Source organism: Mustela nivalis, assembly GCF_964662115.1.
Source record: "Mustela nivalis genome assembly, chromosome: X".
In the NCBI taxonomy this organism is placed as follows: domain Eukaryota; kingdom Metazoa; phylum Chordata; class Mammalia; order Carnivora; family Mustelidae; genus Mustela; species Mustela nivalis.
In genome coordinates this window covers 119198869-119226172 of record NC_139040.1, presented here as the reverse complement: position 1 = coordinate 119226172, position 27304 = coordinate 119198869, and the positions used below count along the sequence as shown (strand labels likewise).

General features: G+C 45.5%; 2 protein-coding genes across 2 annotated transcripts in view; one reads left to right on the top strand and one right to left on the bottom strand.

Annotated features, from left to right (window-relative positions):
* The window catches only part of CDKL5 (cyclin dependent kinase like 5), a 225322-nt gene extending 212531 nt beyond the window's left edge, over positions 1-12791 (top strand). The window contains exon 18 of the mRNA XM_082718370.1: positions 12515-12791. Coding sequence (XP_082574496.1) covers positions 12515-12603 — 89 coding nt within the window. The 3' untranslated portion in view covers positions 12604-12791. The remainder of the gene's footprint in view (positions 1-12514) is intronic.
* RS1 (retinoschisin 1) lies at positions 1583-25878 on the bottom strand. Its single transcript, XM_082718379.1, has 6 exons — positions 25815-25878; positions 15515-15540; positions 14719-14824; positions 8275-8416; positions 5773-5968; positions 1583-3898 (listed from the first exon to the last, which is right to left on the bottom strand). Exons 1-6 carry the CDS (start codon positions 25864-25866, stop codon positions 3746-3748), a joined length of 675 nt encoding a protein of 224 aa, XP_082574505.1. The 5' UTR covers positions 25867-25878; the 3' UTR covers positions 1583-3745.
* Between the last annotated feature and the right edge of the window lie 1426 nt (positions 25879-27304).

Below are 27304 nucleotides of genomic sequence, written 5' to 3'. Positions count from 1 at the left end.
ACTACTTTGTTCACAGCATTCCATTTAGTTTAAACATCTGCGCTCTGTTATGTATATTTTACTGCAATTAAAACAAAAAAAAAATCTCCTGAAGGTGTAGACTTTCACGCTCTAGGATTGGTGAGAATAAAAGTAAACATGTTCACCTAAGGTAAAATAATGGGTTTTTACTACACTATATATATATATATATATATATATATATCGGGGGAACCCGATGCGGGGCTCGATCCCAGGACCCTGAGATCATGACCTGAGCCGAAGGCCGAGGCTTTAACCCACTGAGCCACCCAGGCACCCCTATATATATTTTTTTTAATTGAAATTTTTCCCCACAAAAGAAATAGTACTACAAACGTAGTTCATATGTTTAATAGTAATATTCCATTAGGCTTCAGATGTCCCTCAATAAGTTTTGTTTTATACTTTGGTATAAGTTAAATGAAGTAAGTAACTAATATGCTGTTATAAACAAGTTACCTGAAGATAAACATCTTATGGATATCAATATGTCATTGTTTATTAAATTCTGGAGTATAGAGCAGTTTCCAATGTGAAATCTCAGCTGGCTTTGCAGAAATTGACAAACTGATCCTAAAAATTCATATGGAATTTCACAGGACTCAATAGCCAAAACATTTTTGGAGAAAAACAACGTTGGAGAACTCACATGTTCCAATTTCAGTACTCACTACAAAGCTACAGTAATCAAAACTGTGGTCCTGGCATAAAAGACGTATAGATCAATGGACTAGAATTAAGAATCCAGAAATAAATTCTCACCTTTATGGTCAGTTGAGTTCTCAGAAAGGATGCCAAGACCATTCAGTGGGGGAAGAACAGTCTTTTCAACAAATGGCCCTGGGATAACTGGATGTCCACATGCAGAGAATGAAGTTGGGCTCCTACCTCAAACTGCATACAAAAAGTAACCCGAAATAGATCAAAGATCTAAATGTAAGAGGTTAAACTATAAAACTCTTGAAAGAAAACAGAGGAGTAAATCCTCATGATCTGGATTTGGTAAAGGTTTCTCAGGTATGATACCAAAAACACAAGGAACAAAAAGAGAAGAATAAATTGAACTTAATCAAAATTTGAAAATATGTTTCAAAGGATTACACCAAGAGAGTAAGAAGGCAACCTACAGAATAGGAGAAAATATTTGCAAGTTGTGTATCTGATAAGGGGATTGTATCTAGAATATATAAAAAAAAACTCTTACAATGTGATAATAAAAAGACTGCCTGATTTTAAAATGGGTAAAGGATCTGAAAGTTATGTCATAGGGCAGTGAACACATAAAAAGATACTTAGCATCATTAGTCACAGGGAAATGCAGAGCAAAATCATAGTGTGTTAGTACTTCATTCACACCAGTGTGGCTCTAATCAGAAAGACAGTAACAAATGTGGAGAACCCGGAACTCTCATATATTGCTGGTGGGAGTGCATAATGGTGTGGCCACTTTGGAAAACTGACAGTTCCTCAAAAGGTTAAAGACAGAGTTGCCATGTAACCCAACAATTATGCTCCAAGGTATACAGCCAAGATAAATAAAAACATATGTTCAGACAAAAACTTGCACATAGTTGTTTATAGCAGCATTATTCATAATAGCCAAAAACATGGAAACAACCCAAATGTCCATCAACAGATGAATGGATAAATACAATATCATCTATGCATATAAATGGAATGATATTCAGCTGTAAAAAGGAATTAAGTACTGATACATGCTACGGTATGAATGAACCTTGGAAAAACACTACGCTAAGCAAAAGAAGCCAGGCAGAAAAGACCACAATTGTATGATTCCGTTTACATGAAATGTCAAAAATAGGCAAATCTACAGAGATAGAAATTGGATCAGTGGTTGCCTAGGGCCAAGTGGGCGACCTGGTTGTAGGGGGCGGGGGAGGGTGATGGCTCATGGGTGCAGGGTTTCTTTGTGGGGTGATGAATTTTTCTAAAATTGTGATAATGGTCACTCAACTCTGAGTGTACTTAAAGTCATTGAGTTGTACACTTGAAATGGGTGAAATTTGCATGGTATATGACTTCACCTCATTAAACCTTTACAAAACAGAAATTTCCAACATGAACAATTACTTGGAGAACCTCTATTGCTACCTCACACTGTTCCATTCTTCTTTCCTCGTAACTGTAATCCCCTCCTGTGTCTGGTGCGGCTGTTGCAGAGGACCTGAGCTCTTATTCTTCTGCCATTTTCTCTGACAATCCATGTCATGATAAAATTTCATTCAACTTTCCAGTAAGGGGCTCCAATCAGGCATCTGCTCTAAATGGATTTATTCATGTCTTCCTAAGGCCAGAGAAGGATTTTTTTTTTCCCTCCACCTTGAATTTGGTATGTTTGTGTTTCAGAGAATACTGAGCAAGGAAAGCTTTTTCCAGCTTCAAGTATACAGCGTGGGGATTAGAAAGACTGTGGGTTGAATACAAAGCTGTTCTAAACCCAAAACAGCAGGGAAGAGATCTGGGGCTTTTAGGAGGCTTCCCGCTCACAGAGAAGGTGAATGTGATATCCACGATCACGTTAGTGCGAGTGCATTCAGTTGGCTTGGTATTTGAAAACAGAAAGTAACAGGAAAATGAGCCGTGAGTAGAGGCTCCTACTTTTGTATACCTCTCCTTTCCACGCCCCATGTTACCAGCCTCTCCCAAGGAAGGGCCTGAAAACTCAGACTGAGCTATAAATATAAATGACAGAGGAGACTTGGGCTGTTGTCCCCGAAAGGTCCCTGCTTAATGCATTCCTCCAGGAGGGGAAAGCCAGGCCCATTTCTGGCCGGGTCCTTCCCAAAGGCAGTTGCAGGCTCAGGAGCAGGAGCAGGCATGTTTGTGTGTTGCAAGGTAAGGGAGAGAGGTTAAACATTTGGGTCACGAGAGACAGGGCCACATTGCCCTTCTTAGGACCTAGGGTCTGACCACTTCCTGCAAAGCGCACGGTTAGCTCACGGGCCTCCTCTGCGCAGCCAGTGATAGCTCCTGGGCCAACTGCTTTCAAAATGTTAAGCTTGTCAAAAAATGGTAGCCCTAGATAAAGGGGCATTCTGTGCTGGGCTGAAAGCTCCGAGCAGAGGAGGCCCTTTTACCTGGGGTGATTGGTTGTGTGCACCCTCCCAGGAGAGCAGGACACAGGCTCCCAACCCTGTACTCCTCTCGGCCAACCAATCACCCCAAACCTTGCCCTCTGCACACCCAGTACTCTGAAGTCCTAAAAGGCCATGATTCACTGAAAACTTGGAAGGAGAAACTGCAAACCTGCTGCCCGTTTGCACTGAAATCAAAGTTTTATGCAACTACGTTCCTGTTTTCAGGGTGGTAAAGCGAAAGAGTTTTGAAATTCTCTAGGCTCCTTTGTGTTCCCTGAGACCACACCTTTCACATTGTCAGACCAAAAACAAAACAAAAACCAAAACCAAGAGCAGCAAATTACCCCTGCTGCTTAGGCATTTGTATGAAAACTGATTTTAGGGACATTTTCTTTGTTCTTATTTTCTTTGTTCTTATTTTCTTTGGCCCTGAGTGGGACATGAGCTCATTTTTCTTTTTTCTCTTTCATTGAAATTGGAAACTATATATATATATTTTTTTAAAAAGAAATTCTTTCTGCCCAGCTCTGCATTGAAAAGAGCTTGTAAAATACAGCTGCTTTTGTCCCCCCCCCTTCTTCGCATCAGGGTCCCCGCCCTCCGCCCCCCACGGCGGGAGGGAGGCCTCAGGCACACTTGCTGGCGCACTCCAGCAGCTCCATCCGGATGGCAATGCGGACGTGCCAGCCCAGCGGGATCAGCCGGATGAAGCGGGAAATGATGGGGGGCCGCAGGAGGTTCTGGACTGTGGAGGTTCGGTCTGAGTTTCCATAGAAGACCTAAAGAGAGAAGAAATCTTACCGCTGTCCCATCAGAGGATGGTAAAGGAAAAACAATTCTTACCCGAAGCTGGCCCGAACTCTTGAGTTTGAGAAATGGTGCTTAAGGCTCAGAGAGCTGTACAGGCCCCGCCCTCCTCCGAATCTGAAACTTGCACATTGGTCAGCACCTGTGTGCTCAAGCTGATACTAACATTTCCGTCATCGAGGGATGTTCTAGATGGCATCAATAGAAAATGCCTCTTGATCCTTATCACCAATTTTGTGTTTTCATGCTAGGCATTTTGATAAATTTTGAAAAAGACCACATCTCATAAGAGGAATGTTCCTACATTCCAAAGGTGTCCAAAGTGGGGCTCAAGTAAAGCTCCACTGCTCCGGCCTTGAAGTCGTGAGCCAAAGCTTAGGTGTGTATGTCTATATTGATACAAAGGGCCAATAGACTCGGAAAGCTGCTTTTAGAAGAAAAGACATAAAAACAAGATTCTGGCAGGGGAAAGGCGGTAAGTAACCAAAGGAGTTTGCTTCGTGTTTTGGGGGGATGCGACATAGCTTGGAGATGAGGCTGTACCATTAAAAAGGTGACATGGCTGTTTGGCTGCATTTCCATAGAAACCATTCTTTGCAGTCTTTTCTAGAATTGTAGCCTCATGATACTGGAGCATTTCATTTCTTTCTGGGACTATCTCCTAAAAAAAATCTGGCTGCTACATTGACCTCATCCATCTGCAAAACCGGAAGAACCTCAGATGCCACGATCTTGTCTCTTCCAGTAGCAACATCCCACATCCCCTTCTCTCAGCTTTTCGCCCTTGAGCCTATTCAAGTCAGGGGACAGCTGCAGAGGAAGAATGGAACAGGCTCCTTCAGACTGCACATGGGCCTGAGCGGAATGCCTCTTTGCAAAGAACTGTCAAGGCCTTCAGAAATGCAGACAGGACTTGAAAAAGATTTCTCATTTCTTTTTGAAAAGCCAACTAATAAGAGCAAAAATGAAATGAAATGTGTAAGTATCAAGATGGTTTTTCCTATTGTATTCAGTAAAACTCCTTGAAATCTCAACCCATGAATGTCTTGCTATACAGCTTGTCACCAGAGAGTACAAAAGCCTTCTGATTTCCAGCCACACGTGTGTGCTTCATCTGATTAAGTGTCCAAATTAGCCTCAGAAGCCCTTATTCTCAGGCAAAAGAACAGTTAACATTTCTAAACAGTTAGTGAGTTTTTAATTCATTGCAAATATACATATATATGTAAAATAATGATTTTATATATATATATATATATATATCACACACACTTAATTATGAGCCTACTGTGTTCAGTCGATGGTGAACATGACTTGGGGCTTGACCTTTAGAGATTAATAGGATATAGTTGCTCAAAGGCAACTCTGTGTTTGCACTGCTGACGTCATTTTAATCATTTACACAGTTGAGTGGCTAACTTGCTGGATTGTCCAAATCTTCCTAGCAGTCAGTCTCAGTAGTAAGGAGAGGCCATATCTACATAAATGGACAAAGGCCTGCCCACATCAATAGTAGGTCAAGTCAGACCCATGCAGCGAAGTGTTCAATGGCCCGGTGAGTTTGGAATAGTCCAAATGGCCAGTTGTGATTATTCAAGCAACTATAAGCTGATAGGAGAATTCAGACAAATATTTCTTCCATACACGAGAGTGGTGCCATTCACAAACTGCTGGGCACCCAAGATACAGCAAGAAAAGACACCTGCCTTGTCGCCAGAGAGTAGACCATACTGTGGGGCAGAAGCACAGATGACTTCCCTTGCCACGGAGTCAGTGGTCGGCAAGGGTGGAAGCGGGGCGTCCCGGAGAGTGTGAGCTGAAGGTGCTCGGGGTAAGTCCAACTTACCCGGTTGTTTCCTGTCTGGTCCTTATAGTAAATCCAGTTCAGGCTCTCATCCGTCCTGTACTGCACGCTGTACTTGGTCATCCACTCATCGATATCACAGCGCCCCTGGGTGAGGATCCCTGAAATCACCTTGACTTCCTTCAGATCTATCTGCAGCCACTGGCTGCTGTCCTGGTACTTGGAGAGCCAGGCGCACCTGCCAGGGACACAGCAAATCACCAGGAGCCTCTCCCCATGAGCACGTCCAAAATGCTGAGAGGCACTGCCCTTTGAGGGTGTTGTCAGCGCCCAAAGAACCTCTGCAATGCTCGGGCAGGCTGAGCGTTGTTAAGCACCAAGAGCCTGTCTCCGAGAAGTGCCCAGCCTCTGTCATACTTGCATCATTCTCTTTCTCCCTGCATCGCCACTGCGCAAAGACCAATGGCCAGATTCAACTGATTGGTCCAAGCAGTGCCTCAGAATGTAGCTGAAATCCCCTTTGGGGTGTGGTTGAACAGGTCTTACTTCAAAACACGAAAATGCATGGTTATTACACCCGCCGGCTCCGTTCCCCTTTCATTAGTCTCTCCCAGTGACTCTCCAAGAGTCTTCCCCTAGTTTCACTCCCTTTATACCTATCTGCATCGCCTTCACGTGCTCTCATTCATGGCTTTCAGAGTGTCTCCCTGTGCAGAACACTGCGCCGAGCCCCTCTGGAAGAGCTTTCAACAGTTATAAAGCAAAGAACCATTGAAGGAACTGATTTGTCTTTTAGCTATATCCCTCCCGAATTGTGGAAACCTGTAATTTCCCCTTTGAGGTTTTTATTTATTTTTTGCATATTAGTTAGCTTCTTGGAACTCAGTCCTTGGCTGATTTTTCTTCTAACTCCAGACTTGCTCCTTGGGTGCCTCTTGAATTTTAAACTTCCATCCCAGACCTTTTCCCGACTCCAAAATCTGAGAGTCAGTTGCTGTCTAGATAACTTCTAGATGCCTCACACTATCCCAAATGAAACCTGTCCAAGAGTGAACTCCTAATTGTCTCCACTGCAACTTCCCCTTCCAGTATCCATCTCTTGGAAGGCTACCTCCATCCTCCTAGGTGTTCACGATCACATGAATCTCTCTCTCTGAGAGAGAGCCTTGGCCCCTTCCTCTCTGTCACCAAGAACATCCAATCCATCTATTGAGTCCATCTCAGATGTTTCTCAAATTATTTACTTTTCTCTACTTCACTGGCACTGCTCTAGCCCACATCATCCTCAGTTCTTGTCTGGATGATTGCTACTTTCGCTCCTTAGTCTCCTAGGTTGCCCCCGCCTCGAACAGTTGTCCCTCCTCAGGAGCCAGATTTTTCTTAAAACACAAGTCAGATTGTGATACTCCCCAACCTGAAATCCTTTCTCTGGTAGAGTCTGCTGTCTCCCAATATCCTCTTCCCATTTTCCTTTAGTCATAGAATACTGCAGAAAACCACCATCACTACCACCACCGAGTTTTATGTGGGCAAATGGTCACCTAGCAGAGTTTGTATTTCCCAGTATCCTGAGCAGCTAGATGGGAAAATCTGACCAAATTCTGATTACCGGGATGTGGACAAAGTAGCCAATATGATTATGCTTCTGTCCTTAAAAGAAAAGTGTGTGTGCTCTGCTCTTCTTTTCTCCCCACTGACTAGAATGCAGTTGTGACCGTGGAAGCGAGGGCAGCCATTCTGGGCCCCAGGATGGAAGCTTCATGTGAAGAATGACAGACAGGGTAGAAAGAGTCAGATACCATTAGCCGTCATGTCAACCCTACACTGCGTAATAAAACTTTTAGGTGACCAAGAAATAAACCTCTATATTATTTAAGTTCCCATACTTTGAGGCTCTTTGTTGTAGCAGCACAATCTTATATTCTAACTAAAGCATATTCAAGGAACTCTCATGCCTAAAATGAGGACCATAATCCTTAACATGTGACTCCACTGTCTGACTTCTGCCTATCTCTCTCTCGCCTTATCTCACTTGTGCCCTAACTTTGCTGACCTTTACCATCCCCATGTATGCCCTTCAGGGATAGTCCTAGCTAAGGGCCTTTGCACCTGCTGTATTCTGTCCCCCCACCCCCACAGCACCCCCTCCCCCGCTGACTCCCTCCCCCAAACCAACTGCAAGTCTCAGGTTAAATATCTTTTCCTTAGAAAGGCTTCTAAGGAAGTACAAAAGTACTTTGAAGTACAAAAGTACTTCAAATGAATGAAGTCTTTCTTCTTTGTCTCCTCCACAAGCATCTATCACACTCACTAGATGATCAGTCGTGTGATTATGTGCTTAGAGTCCCTCCGGCCCTCTAAACCGCGTGCTTTTTGAAGTCTGTGGCCTCATCCACCTTGACCACAGTCCTCAGCACATGGGAGGCACTCAATGAATATTTGTTGAGTACATAAATAAATGCATCCTGCCATTCGTTTATTATAGAGACGTACAGTTTCCCAATCACGTGAAAACAAATCATCTGAGCCATCTGCCCTGCTTACCCAAAGCCTTGACTGTTGAGCCGGGCCTTGTTAGCTGTCCACGAGGAATACCAGCCCACATACTGCTCCAGGTTGGAGCAGGTGATCTGGTCTGGTGTGACCTCTCCTGACTCGAACCCCAGGGGCTTATGATATGGGCACTCTGGAAAAGAAAAGGCAACACACATTACAACACTCGTAGCACATCGCAACACTCGACCAGCACAACGTGACTGAAATGACAAATCAAACCGTCTCGCTTGCACTTTGAGACGTGGAGAATGTTTTGCTTGATAGCGCAGTTCACGGCGCTTCAGCCTACTTACTGCTCTTAGAAGAGAGCGAAGAGGAAGTAAAAGGATTGCCATAGAGACTCACAACATTCATAAAAGCAGACGAAAGGGGCTCTATGGCAACCTGGGGGGGGGGCGGGGCTGAGAAATACTTCACCTCCTCCACAAAGCTAGACATTTAAAAAACCAAGAGGTTCGCAGAGAAATATCATACTTAAATGTCATACTCTATTTTCCTCATGAAAATAGTTTTAGCCGTCCTGCATGACGACCTCGGGGTCCCTAATTGTCCTCCAGCAGCAGGGGATACTAAAGATAGGAAGAAGACAATGGTGAGCAGCAAGAAAGGCAATTCTATATTGAGAGTGATTTCTCACTCGTAAATTGCAGTTTTCTCACTAGTCAAATAGAAAAAATAAAAGGGGTGGGGGGGTGAAATGTGCCTGAGTGGCTGTTGAATGAGGTACAGTTGAAAGGAGCTGTTTTAAAAAAATAAATTAATTAATAATAAATAAATAAATAAATAAATAAAAATTAAAAAAAAAAAAAGAAAGGAACTGTTTTTTCCAAACAAGAATAGCCAAAGCTGGTTCTTGGATGTTAACTGTTTGCTGCTTGTCATGTATTTCTTCTCGCATTTTAGTGTTGTCTAACCTGGTCAAAGACTTTTGCCCAGCATCCATTCTACCCTTCTTTTTGGCAAAAGAGCCCTAATTTTGTTGGGCAGCAATGTAACCAGCTTAAAAAAAAAATCTTTCCCAGTCTCTTTTGCAGTTAGAAGTGACCACATGATATAATTTCTGACCACTGAGATATGAGATGATGCCTACTGGGGATTTCTGATCAGTTTTGGGTCACGCCTTCTTTCTTCCTATTGCCTAGAAGGAAAATCTGATGGCTGGCACAGTGGTAGCCACGTTGCACAATGAGGGTAAGGCTGAAAGAACTGCAGAGACCTCAGCCCTGATGTCCTTACTACATGAGTCAAAATAAAAGTAATTGAATAAGCCACTCCTTAGGGGATTCTCTTATAATCAAACACAGGTTCTAGCTAAATCTCTATAGAAAACAAATGATAAACTGATACATTCTTCCCTTTTCCTGATTGTAACGATAAACAGCAAGTGGGTTTTTTTTCTTTTTTTTCCAGTGTAAATTTGAGTTCAGATTGAAGAGCGAAATATATTTACTGGGACATCCTTCCATCCCAACAGTAAGATGAGTGCTGAGGTCTTTCGCGAGGATAATTTTCCAAAGTCACTAAGACAGAATGAAGCATGCAAAAGCTTGAATGCCATCTATCCTGAGACCAGAATGCCCACACTGTAGTCATGCCCTGTCCTCAGAGACTAAAGACAGAAAGACAGCTTCAGGCCTCTGACCAGGGAGGCTTCACTGCCTTTTTTGCCCAGTGCACCAAAGGGAAGGGGCCAACCCCCACCAGCAGCTGCAACTCAATGGGGCTGGGGGTGAGGGGGCCCCATCGTAGTTTATCTAGTACCCAAGGCTTCAGGAGTCTTATAATAGGGAATGGGAATTTCTGGGGGCGAGAACAAGAGTGCTTGATGGGCCCCTCCTCCATCAAGCTTTGTGTGGTCAAATCCTCAGTATCCTCCCCCCAACCCCCACCCCCGCAGCAGCCTTTGTTTTTAACAAGCCGACTTTGAAACCTTGGCCTGTCGGGGAAGGCCTTTGTTGGTTGGCAGATTCAGGGGCCTAGTGCCTGTGGCCTTGGGGCCTCCTCCACCTCCTCAATTCCCCTCTGACCTGGAAAACAAGCCTCAGAACGAGGGACAAGGTCCCAGCGCCAGAAAGCTGGGTTTCAGTTGGGCCAAAGGTTGTCACTTAAATACTACCTGGGGGGGTCTCTAAGGCCCCCTCCATCCTGAACCTCCCCTTTCTCTCTCCGAGGCTGCCAGCTTGGAGGGCAGGAGCAGAGGGGAAGGAAAAGCCATCAGCCCGCTCCTGATGGCTTTATTCTTGACATGTTGCTCTTTCTCTATTTTCCCCTCACAACTCTTTTGCCATTTCTTTCCAAGTAGCCCATCTAGTAGTTAAGAGGCTGTTGACAGCAGAAGCAGCTCTCCACTGGATGGATTTGACGGTCTAGGTCTCAACAGGAATTAACTGGTGGTGCTACAGGAGGTGACTGGAGATTCTGGACTCTGGCCTTTGCGGGGGGGGGGGGGGGGGTACTCGCGAGGGGCCTGAGCTCAGCAGGGGACATGCTTCCTCTGAGGGGGCCGGACCACGGAGAGGGTCAGGGAGACCCCCCGCCCCCCCAGGAAACCCAGAAAGGTCCCCAGGACTGAGCTGAGCTTGGTTCAGAGGGAGAAGAGCCACCACCAAGGCAGCCTCCTTCAGGTGGGGTTGTGGGCCAGCCCAAGAGCCTGCCACCTAGCCTGAGCCTAAGCCCTGTGCCCAGGCCGCCCTCGCACGCCCAGCGAGGACCTTTAACAATCCTGTCATTAGACTCCTTACAGGCCATGACAAAGGAGGCCTCAAACTGGAGTTATTTCAACTTGGAAAAATAGGAAATGTGACATTTCTCATGCTCTGTGTGCTTTGCTGTAAACGGCAGTCAAGTTAAGTTATTATTTTTCCTGACTCCTCCCCCCTGTCCTCCTCCTCCTGTGGTCCTGGCTGAGCTCCCTTTGGGTCCTCATGCGGGCCTGGAGGCCTACGGTCAAGGCTGTTCCCTCTGCCTGGGACACTCTGGTCCCCGTTCCTCCCCCTTCACCTGGACAACTCTACTCGTCCTTCAGATCTCTGCCCACTTCCCCTTCCCACCGTGAGCTGGGTAAAGGACTCTAGCTGCTGCCTTCCCAGACCCTGTCCCTGTCCCTGTCCCTGTCACTTACTCGCTGTCCTTCTGATGATTTAATTGTCAGCTCCCTGGTCTGTCTGGCTCACCATTCTATCCTCTGAGCTGAGCCGAATGCCTGTACGTGCTAGGCACTCGATAGTTATTGACCGGATGGTGAAGGAAGGGGTCAACCTAGATTATCCCCCATCTTGGGTGGCCGCTAGGAATAAGCAGAGAGGACAGCAGAAACAGGAAGCGGGAGAGCTCAGGGAGGAAATAGCCCCTAGAACACCCACCGCCCTGAGCAAGAAGGAACTGTCACCTGAGTATCACCTAGGATTCGGCAACACGAATAATGTTGCTGGAGGAATTAAGGGGATTGTCGCCGGACGTACACGGGATATGGCCTTCCCGCGTTTTCTGCCCAATAGAAGTTAGCACAGCTCCAATGCCTGTTTTTACACCCATCTTCAGTAGGAAAGGTTTGTTTCTACATTCATTTTAAGGAAAAACCTATGTCTTCCGTGCACAAGGGGCTCTTCTGAGTGAGCAATGCTTTGGTCACTCCATGGATAAAGGCATATTCATAATGTGCTGCTAATCCAGGCTCTACTTAACACACTGGCCTTTCTCATTCAGTAGCTGATTTCACTGTTGGAAGGTGTGAATGCCACACAGGCTTCTAAAGAAGACTAACCTCGAGAAACACAGAGAGAGCTGAGGGACGTTCTTAACAAGAGAGATGAATATTAATATGCATGTATATGACACTTGAACCTATATGGCCGTGTAGCAGAATATCGAATAATAATGTTTATAGGATAAAGGAGAAACTCAAAAGTAATATAGGAATATAAAATCTTGAATAAAAGGAAAGCAGGAACAAATCATCGGATTTCTTATATTTTGATACTTTCCTTATCCTGTTGCCCCTTTGGAGTGCCAAGGTGATCTTAGCTTGACTGTGGAAGACAGATCCTTTAGTAATTTTAGTAATTTTCATAATTTTTATAGCGTTAAGCCAAAGAGTAAGGAGCCCATAAGGCACCCAGCCAGTCACCTTCTCCCTGGGTGGCGACACTGGACAGTAACAGCCAGTGTATGCCTGGGAGCACCTGCTAGCAGCTCTGAGTGACCGTCCCTCCTGTCCTGTACTTTCTAGGCTCTTCTTCCCACCTAAGGCGGGCTCTGGCAGAAGCGCTGAATCTCAGGGGCCAGAGAAACCAAACAACGCTCTTAACATTCCACTGAGGACCTGAGGCACTGAAGGGGCAAGTGACTACTGGAATATTGTGGCTAGTCCCGCTGCCCTGAATCGTCTCTTTCATTGGAAAAACCCATTAACACCAACGTATCAACTCTTTCACACTTAGGTTGCATTTTTTTTTTCCTTCCTGGAAACATCTGTGCTATTAAGAAATAAAACAAAAGCAAAGACAAACCGACAACTGGTGGGGGAGAGAAGAGCGCTTTCTGATTTCAGAATTTCAAGTTCACGGCAGGTGTGTGGGGAAAGAGCTTGGGGGATGGAGCGGGGGGAGGGGTCGACTTGACATTCCCGAAACACACAGCCTTCTTCAGCTTCACAGTTGATTGGTCTATGAAGCCAATCTGCATAAATAATTTTCTTTTTTCCAAGTTGTTTGTAGAAAGAACGTCAAGTGGGATTCCAGTCGGCCTTCAGGGCTCTGGTGAAGAGAGCATTTGTTCCCACCGCGTGGGAAACTTTCGGGTGGAGCTAATGCCCTCGTTTTCGTTACGGCACATAATAGGCGCCCAGTGAGAACGGGTGGAATTGTTAAGGAGGGTGTTTCCGTGTTGACGGGGCGGATCTCCGCCGTCTGGAGGGCTCGCGGGGAACGCGGTGGCTGGGGCCTCCCGCTGAAGCCCACCGCCCGGAGCCCGCCCTCGCCGGTAGACTTCGCCCGCAAACCACTCCCACCCCTTTAGTAAATAGGAAGACGGAGGCAGTAAAAGCCTCCCCCGCAATTTGCTATTTTAATGCAAATTTAATGAAATAATGAAGAGAAGCTCACACGTGGACACACCTACTGTCTCTAGCGGAGCTATTATTAGGCGATTATGTAAAGTGAATGACTTGGCACGGCACCACCATAACCCTGGGGAGGGGTGACAAAGACAGTGGCCGGCAGAGGAGGCTGTGAGCCACGGAGAGGACGGAGCGCCGCGAGGATTTGCCGGGCCCTCCCGGCCTCCGAAAGGCCGAATGTGAGCTCTCAGGGGGCGGGAGGAAAAGGACCGGACCTTTATTAAGCTGCAGTTAGTTTGCTGGGGATAACACCAGATGCTTTTCGTGCCGCCTCTGATGTATCCCTCGTCACGGCAGCTTAGAGCGGGGGGCGAGCGGGGGGCGGTGTCAGCGAACTGTGGCCCTTGAGTCAAATGTGGCTCCCCACCTGTTTTTGTAAATAAAGTTTTATTGGCACACAGCCATGCACTGTGACCCTGCGTCCCGTCTATGGCTGCTTTTGCCTTATGGGGGGCAGAATTGAAGAGCTGAGCCCCTTCGACCTGCAAAGTCGTAGATATTTAGCATCTGGGCCTTTACAGACCAAGTTTGCTGGCATTCACAGTGGCCAGGAAGGGCTATGTTATGCTGCAGAACAAATTGTCCTGAAAATTGCACAGGCTTTAAGACAACAAACGTTTATTTTTCACCCAGGTGACTTGTCCATTATAGGCTGGAAGGGGGTTTTCTGCTCCATTTAATCTCCATTTAATCCATTTAATCTGGGACCCACCCTGAAGAAGCATGAATGCACTTTCTCAAGCAGGGAAAGGACAGCCAGAGTTGAGTACCAGCCCTTAGATGCTCAATTTGGAAGACACACTGCTCACTTTGGCTGGAACTGCTCACAGGGTGCTGCGTGACTACAAGCGGGCTGGAACCTGGGGAAGCACATGGTTGTTTGCTGAGTAATAAACCCTCAGCATAGTACTGTCGCCTCCCTTTGGCAGAAAAAGACCAAAGTGGGAGTCCCAGAGTTAAGAAATGAGGCAGCCAGGGTCCTACCTCTGGTGTTTCTGGCTCGGAAGCCTGTGTTCTTCTCAAAATGCCCCACCTCCTACCACTGATTTATTTTCCTAAATTCCATGAGTCTATTTCATTGGAAATAGATCCCAACTCGCCTTCTCACGTAGGCCAAGGAAAGACGCAAGAAGCTGTTTCTAAACAACGACATCAGTGCGGTATGTTGGAACAGTGGCCGTTCTGTGATTTGAAGCTCAGAGGTCAACTGTGTATGGGTGGTGGGGGCTAATTGAGCCAGGTTGAAGGGAAGAGAAGAAATGGTGTTCTTAAGGACACCCCAAGGATCTGGTGCCCGAAGGAGAAGGGACACTCACCTGGTATACAGTCTAAGGAGGTTGTACCAGCAGACCACAGGACATTGGCACCTCCTTGGCAATTGCATTTGCACACTTTCTGGTACCAGGGGTCCTCAACCTCATCCTGAAGGGAAGCCAGAGGAGCAGGAGTGTCAGTCATAGTCAAATTCAACTCTGGCCAGAGCAACTGGAAAAATTTGTGTTAAAAAAACCTTGCTCATGAGTGCCTGGGTGGCTCAGTCAGTTGAGTGTCTGCCTTTGGCCTGAGTCCTGATCCCAGGGTCCTGGGATCAACCCCCAATTTGGGAGCCTGCTTCTCCTCCCTCTGCCTGTCTTTCTGCCTACTTATGCTCTCACTCTCTGTCAAGTAAGTAAAGAAAATCTTTAAAAAAAAAAAAAAAAGGTGATGGATTCAAGATTACACCACCTGTATTAAGACCTGGTTTATTTATATTCTCTCATTAAAACACCAGTCTTGAACTTGCCCAGAGAAAAATGTCCTATTACCACCACCAGAATAAAGTATCTTAAAAAAAATACCTTTTTAAAAAAAGTGATAACCCTACACATTATTTTGAGCTAGAAAAAATCTTCAGAAACAGCCTTCTTGGGGCGCCTGGGTGGCTCAGTGGGTTAAAGCCTCTGCCTTCGGCTCAGGTCATGATCTCAGGGTCTGTGATCGAACCCCGCATCGGGCTCTCTGCTCAGCGGGGAGCCTGCTTCCCCTTCTCTCTCTGCCTGCCTCTCTGCCTACTTGTGATCTCTGTCTATCAAATAAATTAATTTAAAAAACAGCCTTCTTACTGTAACATACCTCAGTAGATGATAATCCCAGTGTGGCTAAACAAAAAGACAAGAGAGGAAAAAAATTAAGTTAAAAAAAGAAACAAATTCAGCAAATTTATTCATTCCATGGAAAATAAAATGAAAATAGTCACATAAAAGTTAACAAAGCCCCTTCTGGAAGAAGTCGAAGTAAGTAAATATAAATATCTGCCAGGAATAACATCCACAGATGCTGAAAAACTAGGGACAGTGAAATTAAACAGACAAGGATAATAATTGTTATTATTTTAAAGTGAACTCTCCCCCCAAAATGTGGCTCCAACTCACGACCCCAAGATCAAGAGTCACATGCTCTACTTACTGAGCCAGCCAGATGCTCATATTGTTTTTGTTTTTTATAGAATTTTGGGAAATACATTAATGTAACAAAGAGGAAAAAATGCACTTGTATTTCTTATCACCAAAGGCAACACTGTTAACATTTTTGTATACATCTTCCCAGTCTTTTTTTCTATGTGAATTTTTTTAAACCTATTTGAGAGCCTACTACCTAAACAATGCCTACAATTTACATTTACATTGTTAAATTTGACATTGACAGTGCCAGCTTTTCCCTTTACTTATTAAGCCTCCATCATCATCGTCATCCCTAGTGTCTGCCAAGTGCGCTGTTCAGGAGCTGATTCCTGGCCCTCTCCCCCCAACCCTGTGACCGAGCTAGGTTATTTAGGATTACCACATTGTTCAGAAAATCTTTTTAAGGTTTATTTATAATGTACGGGAAATATCAAGCCACAAAGTACAAATACTGCGTAATTAACATGGGAAAAATAAGTTTGCAAAATTTAACGTAAAACTAACATCTAAACTATCTTCATAGAAGTATGAGTAAAGAGGGCGAATGCACAATTTATTTTAAAACATTTTTTATTTAAATTCCATGAATTAACATATGATGTATTATTTATTTCAGAGGTATAGTGCTGTGATTCATCAGTCTTTTTTTTTTTTTAAAGATTTTATTTATTTGACAGACAGAGATCACAAGTAGGCAGAGAGGCAGGCAGAGAGAGAGAGAAAGAGAGAGGGAAGCAGGCTTCCTGCGGAGCAGAGAGCCCGATGCGGGGCTCGATCCCAGGACCCTGAGATCATGACCCGAGCCGAAGGCAGCAGCCCAAACCACTGAGCCACCCAGGCGCCCCAAGATTCATCAGTCTGGTAGAACACTCGTTGCTCATCACGTCACGTGCCCTCCTTATTGCCCATCACCCGGTTACCCCATCCCCCACCTCTCTCCCCTCCAGCAACCCTCAGCTTGTTCCCTATGATTAAGAGTTTCTTACGGTTTGTCTCTCTCTCTGGTTTCATCTTGTTTTATTTTTTCCTCTCTTCCCCTATGGTCCTTTTTTGTTTCTTAAATTCCACATGTCGGTGAGATCATATAATTGTCTTTCTCTGATTGACTTGCTTCACTTAACATAGAACCCTCTAGTTCGTTCCATCCACATCATTGCAAAAGGCAAGATCTCATTCTTTGTTGATGACTGCATAATATTCCATGGTGTATATGTATATATGTATATGTTCCACATCATCTTTATCCATTCATCTGTTGATAGACATCTGGGCTCTTTCCATAGTTTGGCTACTGGGGACATTGCTGCTATAAACGTTCGGGTGCACATGCCCCTTTGGATCACTACATTTGTATTTTTGGGGTAAATACCCAGGAGTGCAATTGCTAGGTCATAGGGTAGCTCTATTTTCAAGTTTTTGAGGAAACTCCCTACTATTTTCCAGAGGTGAATGCACAATTTAGTAGGAAAAGAGTTAGAATACATTAGCATAAAATGCTTAAGCTCTGCTGCCCAATATATAACCACTAGTCCCATGAGGCTATTTGCTCTTAAATTATTTAAAATTAATAAAATTAAACATACAGGATGCCTGGGCAGCTCAGCCGGTTACGTGTCTGCCTTTAGCTCAGGTCATGATCCCAGGGTCCTGGGATCAATCCCGTGTCAGGCTTCCCAGTCAGCTTGGAGCCTGCTTCTCCCTCTCCCTCTGCCCCTCCCCCAGCTTGTGCACTCTCTCTCGCTTTTTCTCAGAAATTAAGTAAATAAATAAATAATCTTTTAAAAAAATGAGCAAAAGTTTTTAAAAATTAAATTAAACATTCAATTCCTCAGTCACACCAGCCACATTTCAAGGGCTTCCTGGTCACCTGTGACTAGTGGCTGATGTACTGCACAGGTATAGAACATTTTCATCATAGCAAAAGCTTCCATTAGACAGTGCTTGCAGGTTTAAAGGCCCAGAGCTCCATTTCCCATTTTCAACAAAACAGATACCTTCATTTCTCTTCCGATTATAAAAACAACACATACCTATTATAAAAATCTGGAACAAAGCTTGAGAGTAGGCAATAGGAAATAAACCACTTCCCTATCTAAAAGTTGAATCTGATGCCCACAAAAAGACCTTTCAGATTGTTTAAGAGAATAAAGGAATGATGTCATCTTTTGTGTCACCATTATAAGAGCTATCTTTTTCAAATTTTGCCTTCATTTAAATACTACATATTTACCTGTTCTGCAAACCACTTTTCCATGTCCAGTGGAAGCCTGGCACCGCACCAGGGCCTGGGCCTTCTGAAATGGAAGCCTCCCTCTCTGCCCACAAGGGGCTGGAGGACCCAGGAGAAGACAGAGCACTGGACATTGCATGGGGTGAGGACTCTCCCAGGTTGTTCATGGGCAGCAGTGGGAGGCTAGGGGAGCATATCTTTTAGAGCATTTCAGGGCTACCTCTCACCCGTGGTCACCTGTCTCCCCCTGGGCCCTTGTTTACAGGTTATTCGTCATTCCTAGAGATTCCCCGGTCTACCTGCTATGGGCAGAATTGATCCTCTCAGGTTGAGACAAAGGTTGGGAGTGTCATCTTGGAGGCCAAGCCCTGCGCTGGCAAAGGAAGTTACTGACTTCTTATTTTCACATCCAATGGACTCTTTCCAACACTGACCTTGTGCCTTCAGGCCCCAATGTGCTCTCAGTCCCTCCCATCTTCCTTTAGTTTCCATCCCACTGTTCACCTGGTTCTCCCAACACTCTGAATACCCTCTCAGTTTCCTTTGAGAGCTCTGCTTCTTCTACCCACCTCATAAATATTCTGAAGCCCAAGAGTCCATCTCTTGCTTTGAATGGTTTACCAGGTATCTCCCCATAGATGTCTCTTACTATCTAAAATTGGACCCAGCCAAATCTTGACACAGTTATGGAGCAACCTGAGCTCTCATTGTGTTGCTGGTGGGGATGTAAGTCAGTCTAACTTCTTTGAAAAACTATTTGGCAGCTTACACTAAGGTGGAACATACGTGTGTCCTATGAAGCAGACACTCGACTCTTCGGTATCTAACCACCAGAAATGCATACATATGTTCTCCACGTGCTAGATCACCCATAGCAGTAGTATTTGTATTAACCCCAAACTGGAAAGGCTCGTATGCCCATCCAGAGTAGAATGGGTAGGGGCACCTGGGTGGCTCAGTTGGTTAAGTGTCAGACTCTTGATTTCGGCTCAGATGGTGATCTCAGTGTCCTGAGATCGAGCCCTCATCGGGCTCTGTGCTGGGCATAAAGCCTGTTTAAGATCCTCTCTCTCTCTCTCTCCTTCTGCCCCTCCACATGCCCCCCTTCTATCTCTCCCACTCTTAAAAGAAAAAAAAAAAAAAAAAGAGTAGAATGGATACAGGTGGCAAATTCAGACTCGCAGAACACTGAATTGCAAAGAAAATGGACGACGTGACTGCAGTCCATGCCACAATATGGCCGCCTCTCACGAACAATGCTGAGGAAAGCCAAACACTAAAGTGGACACACCACATGAATCCATTTGAAATGTACAGAAGCAGGCAAAAGTAATCTATGCCATTAGACACTAGGGTCCTCGTCACATTTGGAGCAGGAAGTGGCAGGGAGGAAGGCCGCGGAGGCTCTGTGGGGGCGGGGGGGGCGGGGTGACGGCTGGCGATATTCCGGGTTACTTGATCAGAGTACTGGTTACATGGATGTGTTCAGTAGTGAAAACTCACTAAGCTACAAACACTTACCTGTACTTTTCTGTATGTATATCATACTTAAATAGTGGTATGTATGCTATACTTCAATCGAAATGTTTTTTTTTTTTTAAAGATTTTATTTATTTATTTGACAGAGAGAAATTACAAGTACACTGAGAGGCAGGCAGAGAGAGAGAGAGAAGGAAGCAGGCTCCCTGTTGAGCAGAGAGCCCGATGCGGGACTCCATCCCAGGACCCTGAGATCATGACCTGAGCCGAAGGCAGCGGCTTAACCCACTGAGCCACCCAGGCGCCCGATCGAAATGTTTTTTAAGCCAGAACTCATTACATCCTTCCTTAAATTTTCTTTTCCTTTATTTCTTATCCTACTGGATGGCTTCCCCATCCACTTAGCACCCCATCTAGAGACGTGGGGCTTGTCTTAGTCACCTTTTCCCCCTAAAGCCAGACATCCAGTGTCAAGCAGCAGCCTTTTCCCTCTCTATGCCGCCACCATCACTTCCCATGTTCAGCCCCCCATTCTCCCTCCCCCATACTCTCCCTGCTGGAGAGACCTTGTCTCATCCACCTGTCATGCTGCCCGTGGAAGGGGATGCACACCTGACTGTGTCACTCTCTTCCTGCAAAACCTTTGGTGGATCGTCCTTGCAGGGCTCCAGGTTCCATCTCTCATTTACCTGTTGAATGGCCACATCTCTCCATTTCCTCATCCTTAAAATGGGTATGATAGTAATGTGTCTTTCAAGAGGCCACCATGATCTAGCTCCTGCCTGCCTCTCCAAATGTATCTTTTGCATGCTCTACTAGCTGCAATTCACGTCTGTCTGGTCTCTTAGGTTTAAAGTCTCTCATTTTCCAGGGCCATTGCGCCACCTTGGGCTCTCTGCTCAACTGGAAGCCTGCTTCCCTCTCTCTCTACCTGCCTCTCTGCCTACTTGTGATCTCTCCCACTCTCTGTCAAATAAATAAAAAAAATTTTTTTAAAGATCTTATTTATTTGACAGAGAGAGGCAGGTGAGAGAGAGAGAGAGGAGCAGGCTCCCTGCTAAGCAGAGAGCCCAATGCGGGGCTCTATCCCAGGATCCTGGGACCATGACCTGAGCCCAAGGCAGAGGCTAAACCCAGAGCCACCCAGATGCCCCAATAAATAAAATCTTAAGAAAAAAATTAAAAAGTCTCTCCTCTTCCAACTTTTCTGCCTGCCTATCCCCTTCTCTGTGCTGAGGACTTCTTCTGCGCCACCCCCCCCCCCCCTGTACAACTCACCACTTGCTCTGGCTTGTGTCCCACCTCTTGCGTGCACAGGTTTATGTAAGCACCTGTACAATTACAGAAATTGATATAAAAGGTACCTGCCAATGATTGGTCCCAAAGCATTTATTCTTTAAGTAATATTCACTGAGTATCTACTATATTCCAGGCCCGGCTTTAGGTGTTGGGGATACTGCAGCTAACAAAACAGGAGGAGGACCAGCCGTCATAGGGTGTGCGTAGCGCAGGCTGCAGGTGATCAGGGCTAATGAAGGAACGAGTAAGATACCCGGCAGCGAGAAGGTGGTGTTGGAGCATAGACCTGAAAGAAGCGAGAGACCCACGAGCAAAGCATTCTGGGCAGAGGGAACAGCAAGCAGAAAGGGCCCGAGGTGGGTGGCTTCTGGATGGGCACTTGGTGTGCTCTAGACCGACCAAGGAGCCCCTGGGGCTGGAGCAGGTGAAGGAAAGCACGTTTCAGGAGATGAAGGGGTCAAGTGGGGGGCCAAAAGGGCTTGGCCCAGGTGGAGGCAAGGGAGAGGATGAGAAATGGCTGGATTCTGACTGTCTTTGGATGGCAGCCAACAGTACTTGCTGACAGGGGACCGGGTGTGAGGGAAAGAGAGGTTTAAGGCCTGAGGGACTGGGAGGGGAGAGCTGCCATTTCCTGGGGGAGGGAAGTTTCCAGGAGGAACAGGGACTGTGGGGGATGGGGTGAAGAGGTTCCCTCAGAGGCCTGTGGGCCATGGACGGTTGAGGCTGAGTGGCTCCGGGCGGGCAGCTCCTGGAGCCCAGGGGAAAGCCCAGCCCGGCTGGCTGGAGCCCTGCGCTCCTTGCATTGGGTGAGCACGGGAACCCGGAGCCTTCGTCCCTCCGCTGCTCCCCGGCAACGGTGGAGTAGAGGAACGAGTGGCATCGAATCTAGTAGATTCGGGGGGTGGTTCATCCAGGAGGCACTGGGCTCCACCCCATCTTCAAGATGGCTGAAATGCGGGCAGGCCTGGCAGCTGGGCAAACCTCAATTGTGCCAAGACCCTCTTGTTGGGGGTGGGGGGGGCGGTGGATCAAAGGGGAGGCGTGCGGGCCACTGACAGTATGGACTTAATAACCGAATCAGTTTGGCCCAGAGCCTGTGTCTGTCACTGAGGAGGGTTCTTGTGGCTGCAAATGAGCAAACCCAGAGATCCAGTGAGAACCCTACTCGTTTCCAAGTGGGCCCTGGGGGTTCTGCATTCTGCAGAAATAAAGCAGAAGGCCAAAAGGAAAGGGTGTGTGTGTGTGTGTGTGTGTGTGTGTGTGTGTGTGTTTCTGCCACTGTGTGCTCGTGGAGAGCAAGCGTCTTGAGAGGAAGGCCTGCTTTCAGAGCCACTTCCTGTGTCCAGGCAGATGTTGGGCAGATTTCTCATGTTTTTTCCCTCGCAGGCTCCCCTCCTCAGAAAGCGTTGGTCTATAGGCAGCCCCGGGGATCTGAGGCACCAGATCCGTATGGAAACGAGCGGAGAGAGAAGCAACAGCAAGCATTTTACAGGAAAAGCTGTCACCCAGGGAGCAGCGCCGTGGCTGGATCGTCCCCGAAATGATTTAATCACCAAAAAGCTGGTGAACAAAAGCGTGTTTGACTACAACATCCTATAATACCAGAAAATAACATTGCCAGAATGAGCAGCAGAAAACAGGTCAACCTTGAAAGGAAAAAGAAGAAAAGATTTTGATTTGTGTGGTTGCATATTTTTCTCCCTCTTTGGATTGTTTGTTAGATTTCTGCCCATGCTGTGGTTTTCCACGCGAGCGTCTGAGATGGCTCTCATTCCCTGATCTCAGATTTATGCCACATGGGCTCATTCTGCCCTTTTGCCCAAAGGGCCACTCCATGGGGAGACCCTTGTTCCCACAGCAAGAAAACTCAGGGCTTGCTATCTCTCAGAATGTACCTTGCAAGCCCAAGAGGAAAAATGGGCATTAAACTCACAGAGGAGAGACTCTGGGTCTTTTTGATGGATGTCACTAAATCCAGAGCTTTCCTTCCCGTGGAAACAGATGAAGCTGAGGAGAAAAGCATAAAATTATGAATGACAAAAGCTGTCAGTAACTAGCTTCCCATCTCCTTGGGAAATAAGGGTAAGACTCAGGAAGAAAGCAGCAGGCTCCAAGAATGTCCCTCTCGAAGAAGAAAGAAGGAAATCGTCCTGGTGTGAAAATGTTACTATTTGTGGCTACAGGCGTATTTCTGGGTAAATCTGTTATCTGTACATGCTTCAACACAGATGAATCTCAAAAACATATGCTAAGTGAAAGATAAAAGACCATATGTTGTATGATTCCATTTAAATGTAATGTCCGGAATAGATAAATCTACAGAGACAGAAAGTAGATCGGTGGTTGCCAGGGGCTGGGGAGATGGGGAAACGGGCTTAATGTCTACCGGTTTCTTTTGGTGGTGGTGGTGGGGTGACGAAAATGTTCTAAAATTGGATGGTGTGCTCCACAAATCTATAAATATACTAAAACCCATTGAATCGCACACTTTAAATGGGGGAATTTAATGTTATGTAAATTACATCTCAATAAGCTGCTTAAAGAAAAACTCCGCTGTCACCTGCGAAGGAGACACACCTGTAAGATATATATAAACATGACCAAGTAATGGACCTCTTTATTTTAATCAGGTGGGTTTTTAAAAATCATCCTTTGCACTGAATCCAAGATATACAATGGAAGATGAATAAAAGCCTGTCTCCGTTAGCAGATGAAAGCAGCGCTTTACGATGATCACGTCTCGGTTCCCAAATGAACCTTCATCCAACGCATAAGCGGAGTCAATCTATTTATCTGATTTCACTATAATAAGGAGCGACTGCCGCGGGAGAATAGAAATGGTAAAGAGCAAATTACACAAAGAAACTTTGTCTTCCGTTTCCCAGGCGGGCAATAGAAAACATTTTCCCCTGTGCGTTGGCCTTGATTCTCTCTCTGGATGGGAAGCTGATGAAGGGAAGCAACCACCCCCTGAGATCCTGTCTTTTCTCTCTGCCTCTTGAGCATCCTGATAGGTCGCCAAGCCACACGGACCATAAAATGGTCCCTGGACCAGCCCGTGGACCACATTCCAGCTCCCCCCTCACCGCCCCCAGCCAGATGGTATTTTCCACTCCTCGTGGAAATTTCGAGAGCTCCTCAGCCTTGCACACAGATTGGTAAGCAGTAGAACAGGAAAGAATGCTGGGCTCTGGGCCTCCTGACAGTGTGTCTTTTATTACAGATATCTCCCGAATGGGCAGGTCTAATTTAAAAAGGGGTTGGGATTATGGACATTGGGGAGGGTATGTGCTTTGGTGAGTGCTGTGAAGTGTGTAAACCTGGCGATTCACAGACCTGTACCCCTGGGAATAAAAATATATATTTATAAAAAATAAAAAATTAAAAAAAAATAAAAATAAAAATAAAAAGGGGTTGGGAAAGTTTTATAGGGCTTTTTCCCATTTGGGGGTCACAGAACACAGTCATTAGATTCAGCACTGCGAAAGGAACCAAGATCGTCCCCGTGGGTCAAATTCTGACACTATTTGGCCCAGAGCAGCCACTCGGGGATGGGTTCTTTATCGAACCGACAACAGAATGAGTGGATGCATGGGTGGTTGGCTGGCTCCCAGTGCCAATCACACAGAAGAGAAATCGGAGGGTGAAGCCCATGGATATTAGAGAACCAGAAGTATTGAAATCGAACCCTTGAAAGGCTGTTTAGATTTTCTTGTTGAGGAAAGAGGAAAGAGTAAAGGAAAAACAACAAAACACCCAGAGGACCTTCAAGTATTGAGAGTTCCTGAGACAAGTTGCTGACTCTTACTTCCAAAACAGAAGGAAACCAGACAACTGGTCTCAATGATTCCTACTTAAGAAATGTGTTTGGATTTGCCAAATGACCTTGGGATTGTATTCATAGAGACCTTCCCAAATACTGAGAAAGGTGACAAAATACCAAAAGTCATGCGATTGGGGGATCATGAAAGCACATACTCCACCAATGAGGTCTAATGACAGGGCAGAGAGGAGCGTGATCTAAACCCGGAGTTCTGACTCTATTTGTGTGACTTGCGTCATGTCTGCCCACCCGGTCATTTGCAGAGTGGAGAGGCCTCCTCCTTCCTGCCCTCATTTATTTCCTGTGACACGCGTGCATACACAATTGCCTTGAAGAAGACCTTCAACCAATTTCTAATATTCAGAAGGAATCAAAAAAAGAATTCTGAGCTAACAGGCCCTTGAGAGTTGAGAGAGGCATGAAGGACTATTATTTCAAAGATTGAGAGAGAATTTAGAGGGTAAAATGGATGATATCTTAGAGATTCGCGTTTAATTTCTCCTTATTTAAGCATATTACTCCTGCCAGGGCCATATTGAGACATTTAAAAATGATTGAGTGTATAGAGTCTCTGGAGGTTCCTGACTCTCGTTTGGATTATGATTTCTATTAGAGTCCAGTGGTAGTCGGCGTGTTATGTTAATCCATATTTAAACTAGAGTGACCTCACGTCCCGATTTGCCCAGGACAGTCCTGGTTCACACCTGTTGTCCCAGCAGAATTATTAATAGCCTCCCCTTCCACTCTCAATAGTGTCCTAGTTTGGAAGATTAAATTCTACAGTCACTCTAACCTTGAATCCTAAAAATTTTCAAGGACACACCACACTTTCTCATTGTTGCAATTTATAGCTGTTTTCTACAATCTCTGAGACCCTTCCTTCTTTCGGTCCCATTTCAACCATCCTTTGGACTTTAGAAGGCTCCTCAGAGAACCAGAAAGCCAGCGGGGAAACTAAGAGGAACCACATCCCCATAAAGACGACTGTTGTCCATTATCAATGCACCTTGACTAAGTAACATGGCTTCCTAGTTAGCAATCTTTTAATTATTCAGGTTGCATTTCTATTCATCAGCAAAATGACTAATTCAGTTTTACTATTAAGTATTTGCTAAATGCTAATGGTTGCATAGCACATACCTTCATAGCCAAAGAGAAGTAAAAACAAGAAGCCTTCTATCTTGTGCGGCATTCTCTGCTTGTCCTTGGCTGCAGCTCTACCTTACCCAAGTGGAGAGCTTCCCCAGGAGCAGGGGCTTAACTTGAGCGCTGGCCTCCTTAAGCATCTTATTCCATTTAGTTCTTAGGGCTTTGGCTGAGCCCTAGGAAGTTAACCCACATAGCTACCTGCTCAACAAGCAAGTCTCAGAGACGAGTCTAATGTCTACTGAGGCTGGTTTAGCAAAGGAAGGCACTGGTTTTAGGCTATCTTTATTTTTAAAGATTTATTTATTTATTTTGAAAGACAAAGAGAGAGAAAGAGAGCTAGCAGGGGGAGGGACAGAGGGAGAAGGAGGAGAGAGAATCCCAAGTAGATTTCCCATGGAGCAGGGAGCCAGACGTGGCGCTCGACCCCACAACCTGAGATCATGACCTGAGTGCAAACCGAGAGTTGGTCGCTCAGCCAACTGAGCCACCCCAGGCGCCCCTGCACTCTCTTTAAATTTAAGGGAAGCAGTGGAGGGCAAGAGAAACTACAGTCAGAAGACCCAGGTCTTAATCCTTTCTTTGCCATCATCTTCTCTGTGGGTGACCTTGAGCAATTTCCTGCCAGATCAGCACTAACGTTGTCAAATTCTATGAAAGCGACATGGATTCCCTTCTTGGAAAGCAACTTGGCATCATGTTCATACACCTATTCACTCAGGAAAATACTCAGTTTGGGAGGGGGAGATGATTATACACAAAGACATACCTCACTTTGTTATTGATAATAACAAAAAATGGGAAACAATCTACATGGCCAAGGTCAGGGGGTTCAGCATAGCAGGTAGAGTTAAGAGCACTGAGTCCCATGCCAGACTGGGTGTAAAGCTCAGCTCAACCACTTGTTATATAACTTTAGGCAAGTTATTTGAGATCTGTGTGCCTCAACTTTCTCATCTATAAGATGATGATAATAATGCCTATTTCATACAGGTAGTTTGAGGATCAAGTGGGATGATTACGTATATAATTAAGACAGTGCTAGACATAATTAGTTATTATTATACAGCCATTAATAATAAAGCTGATGGGTGAAAAAGGGAGTTGTTTAATAAGAACAGAGTTTCGGTTTTGCAAGGTGAAAACGTTCTGGAGATCTTTTTCACAATAATGTGAATATATTTAGCATTCCCGAATTGTGCACTTAAACACGGTTAAGATGATAAAAAATAAAACAAGTTAATGAAACGATTGTGATAACAGGGACAAAACTGTGTTATACTCTTGATTTAGAAAAGGATGCAAAAGTACACATTGTATGACCCCCAACAATGTGGAAAAATGCATAGAAAAATAGAGTTTCCCTTTCCCTTTCCGGTTTTGGGCCATCGCCATTCCACCGCAGCCCCCAGGGTCCCAGACACCTCCCCTTCATTCCTCTTGTCAAAGATGGAAAAGGCCAATATAGGGGTCCCTGGGTGGCT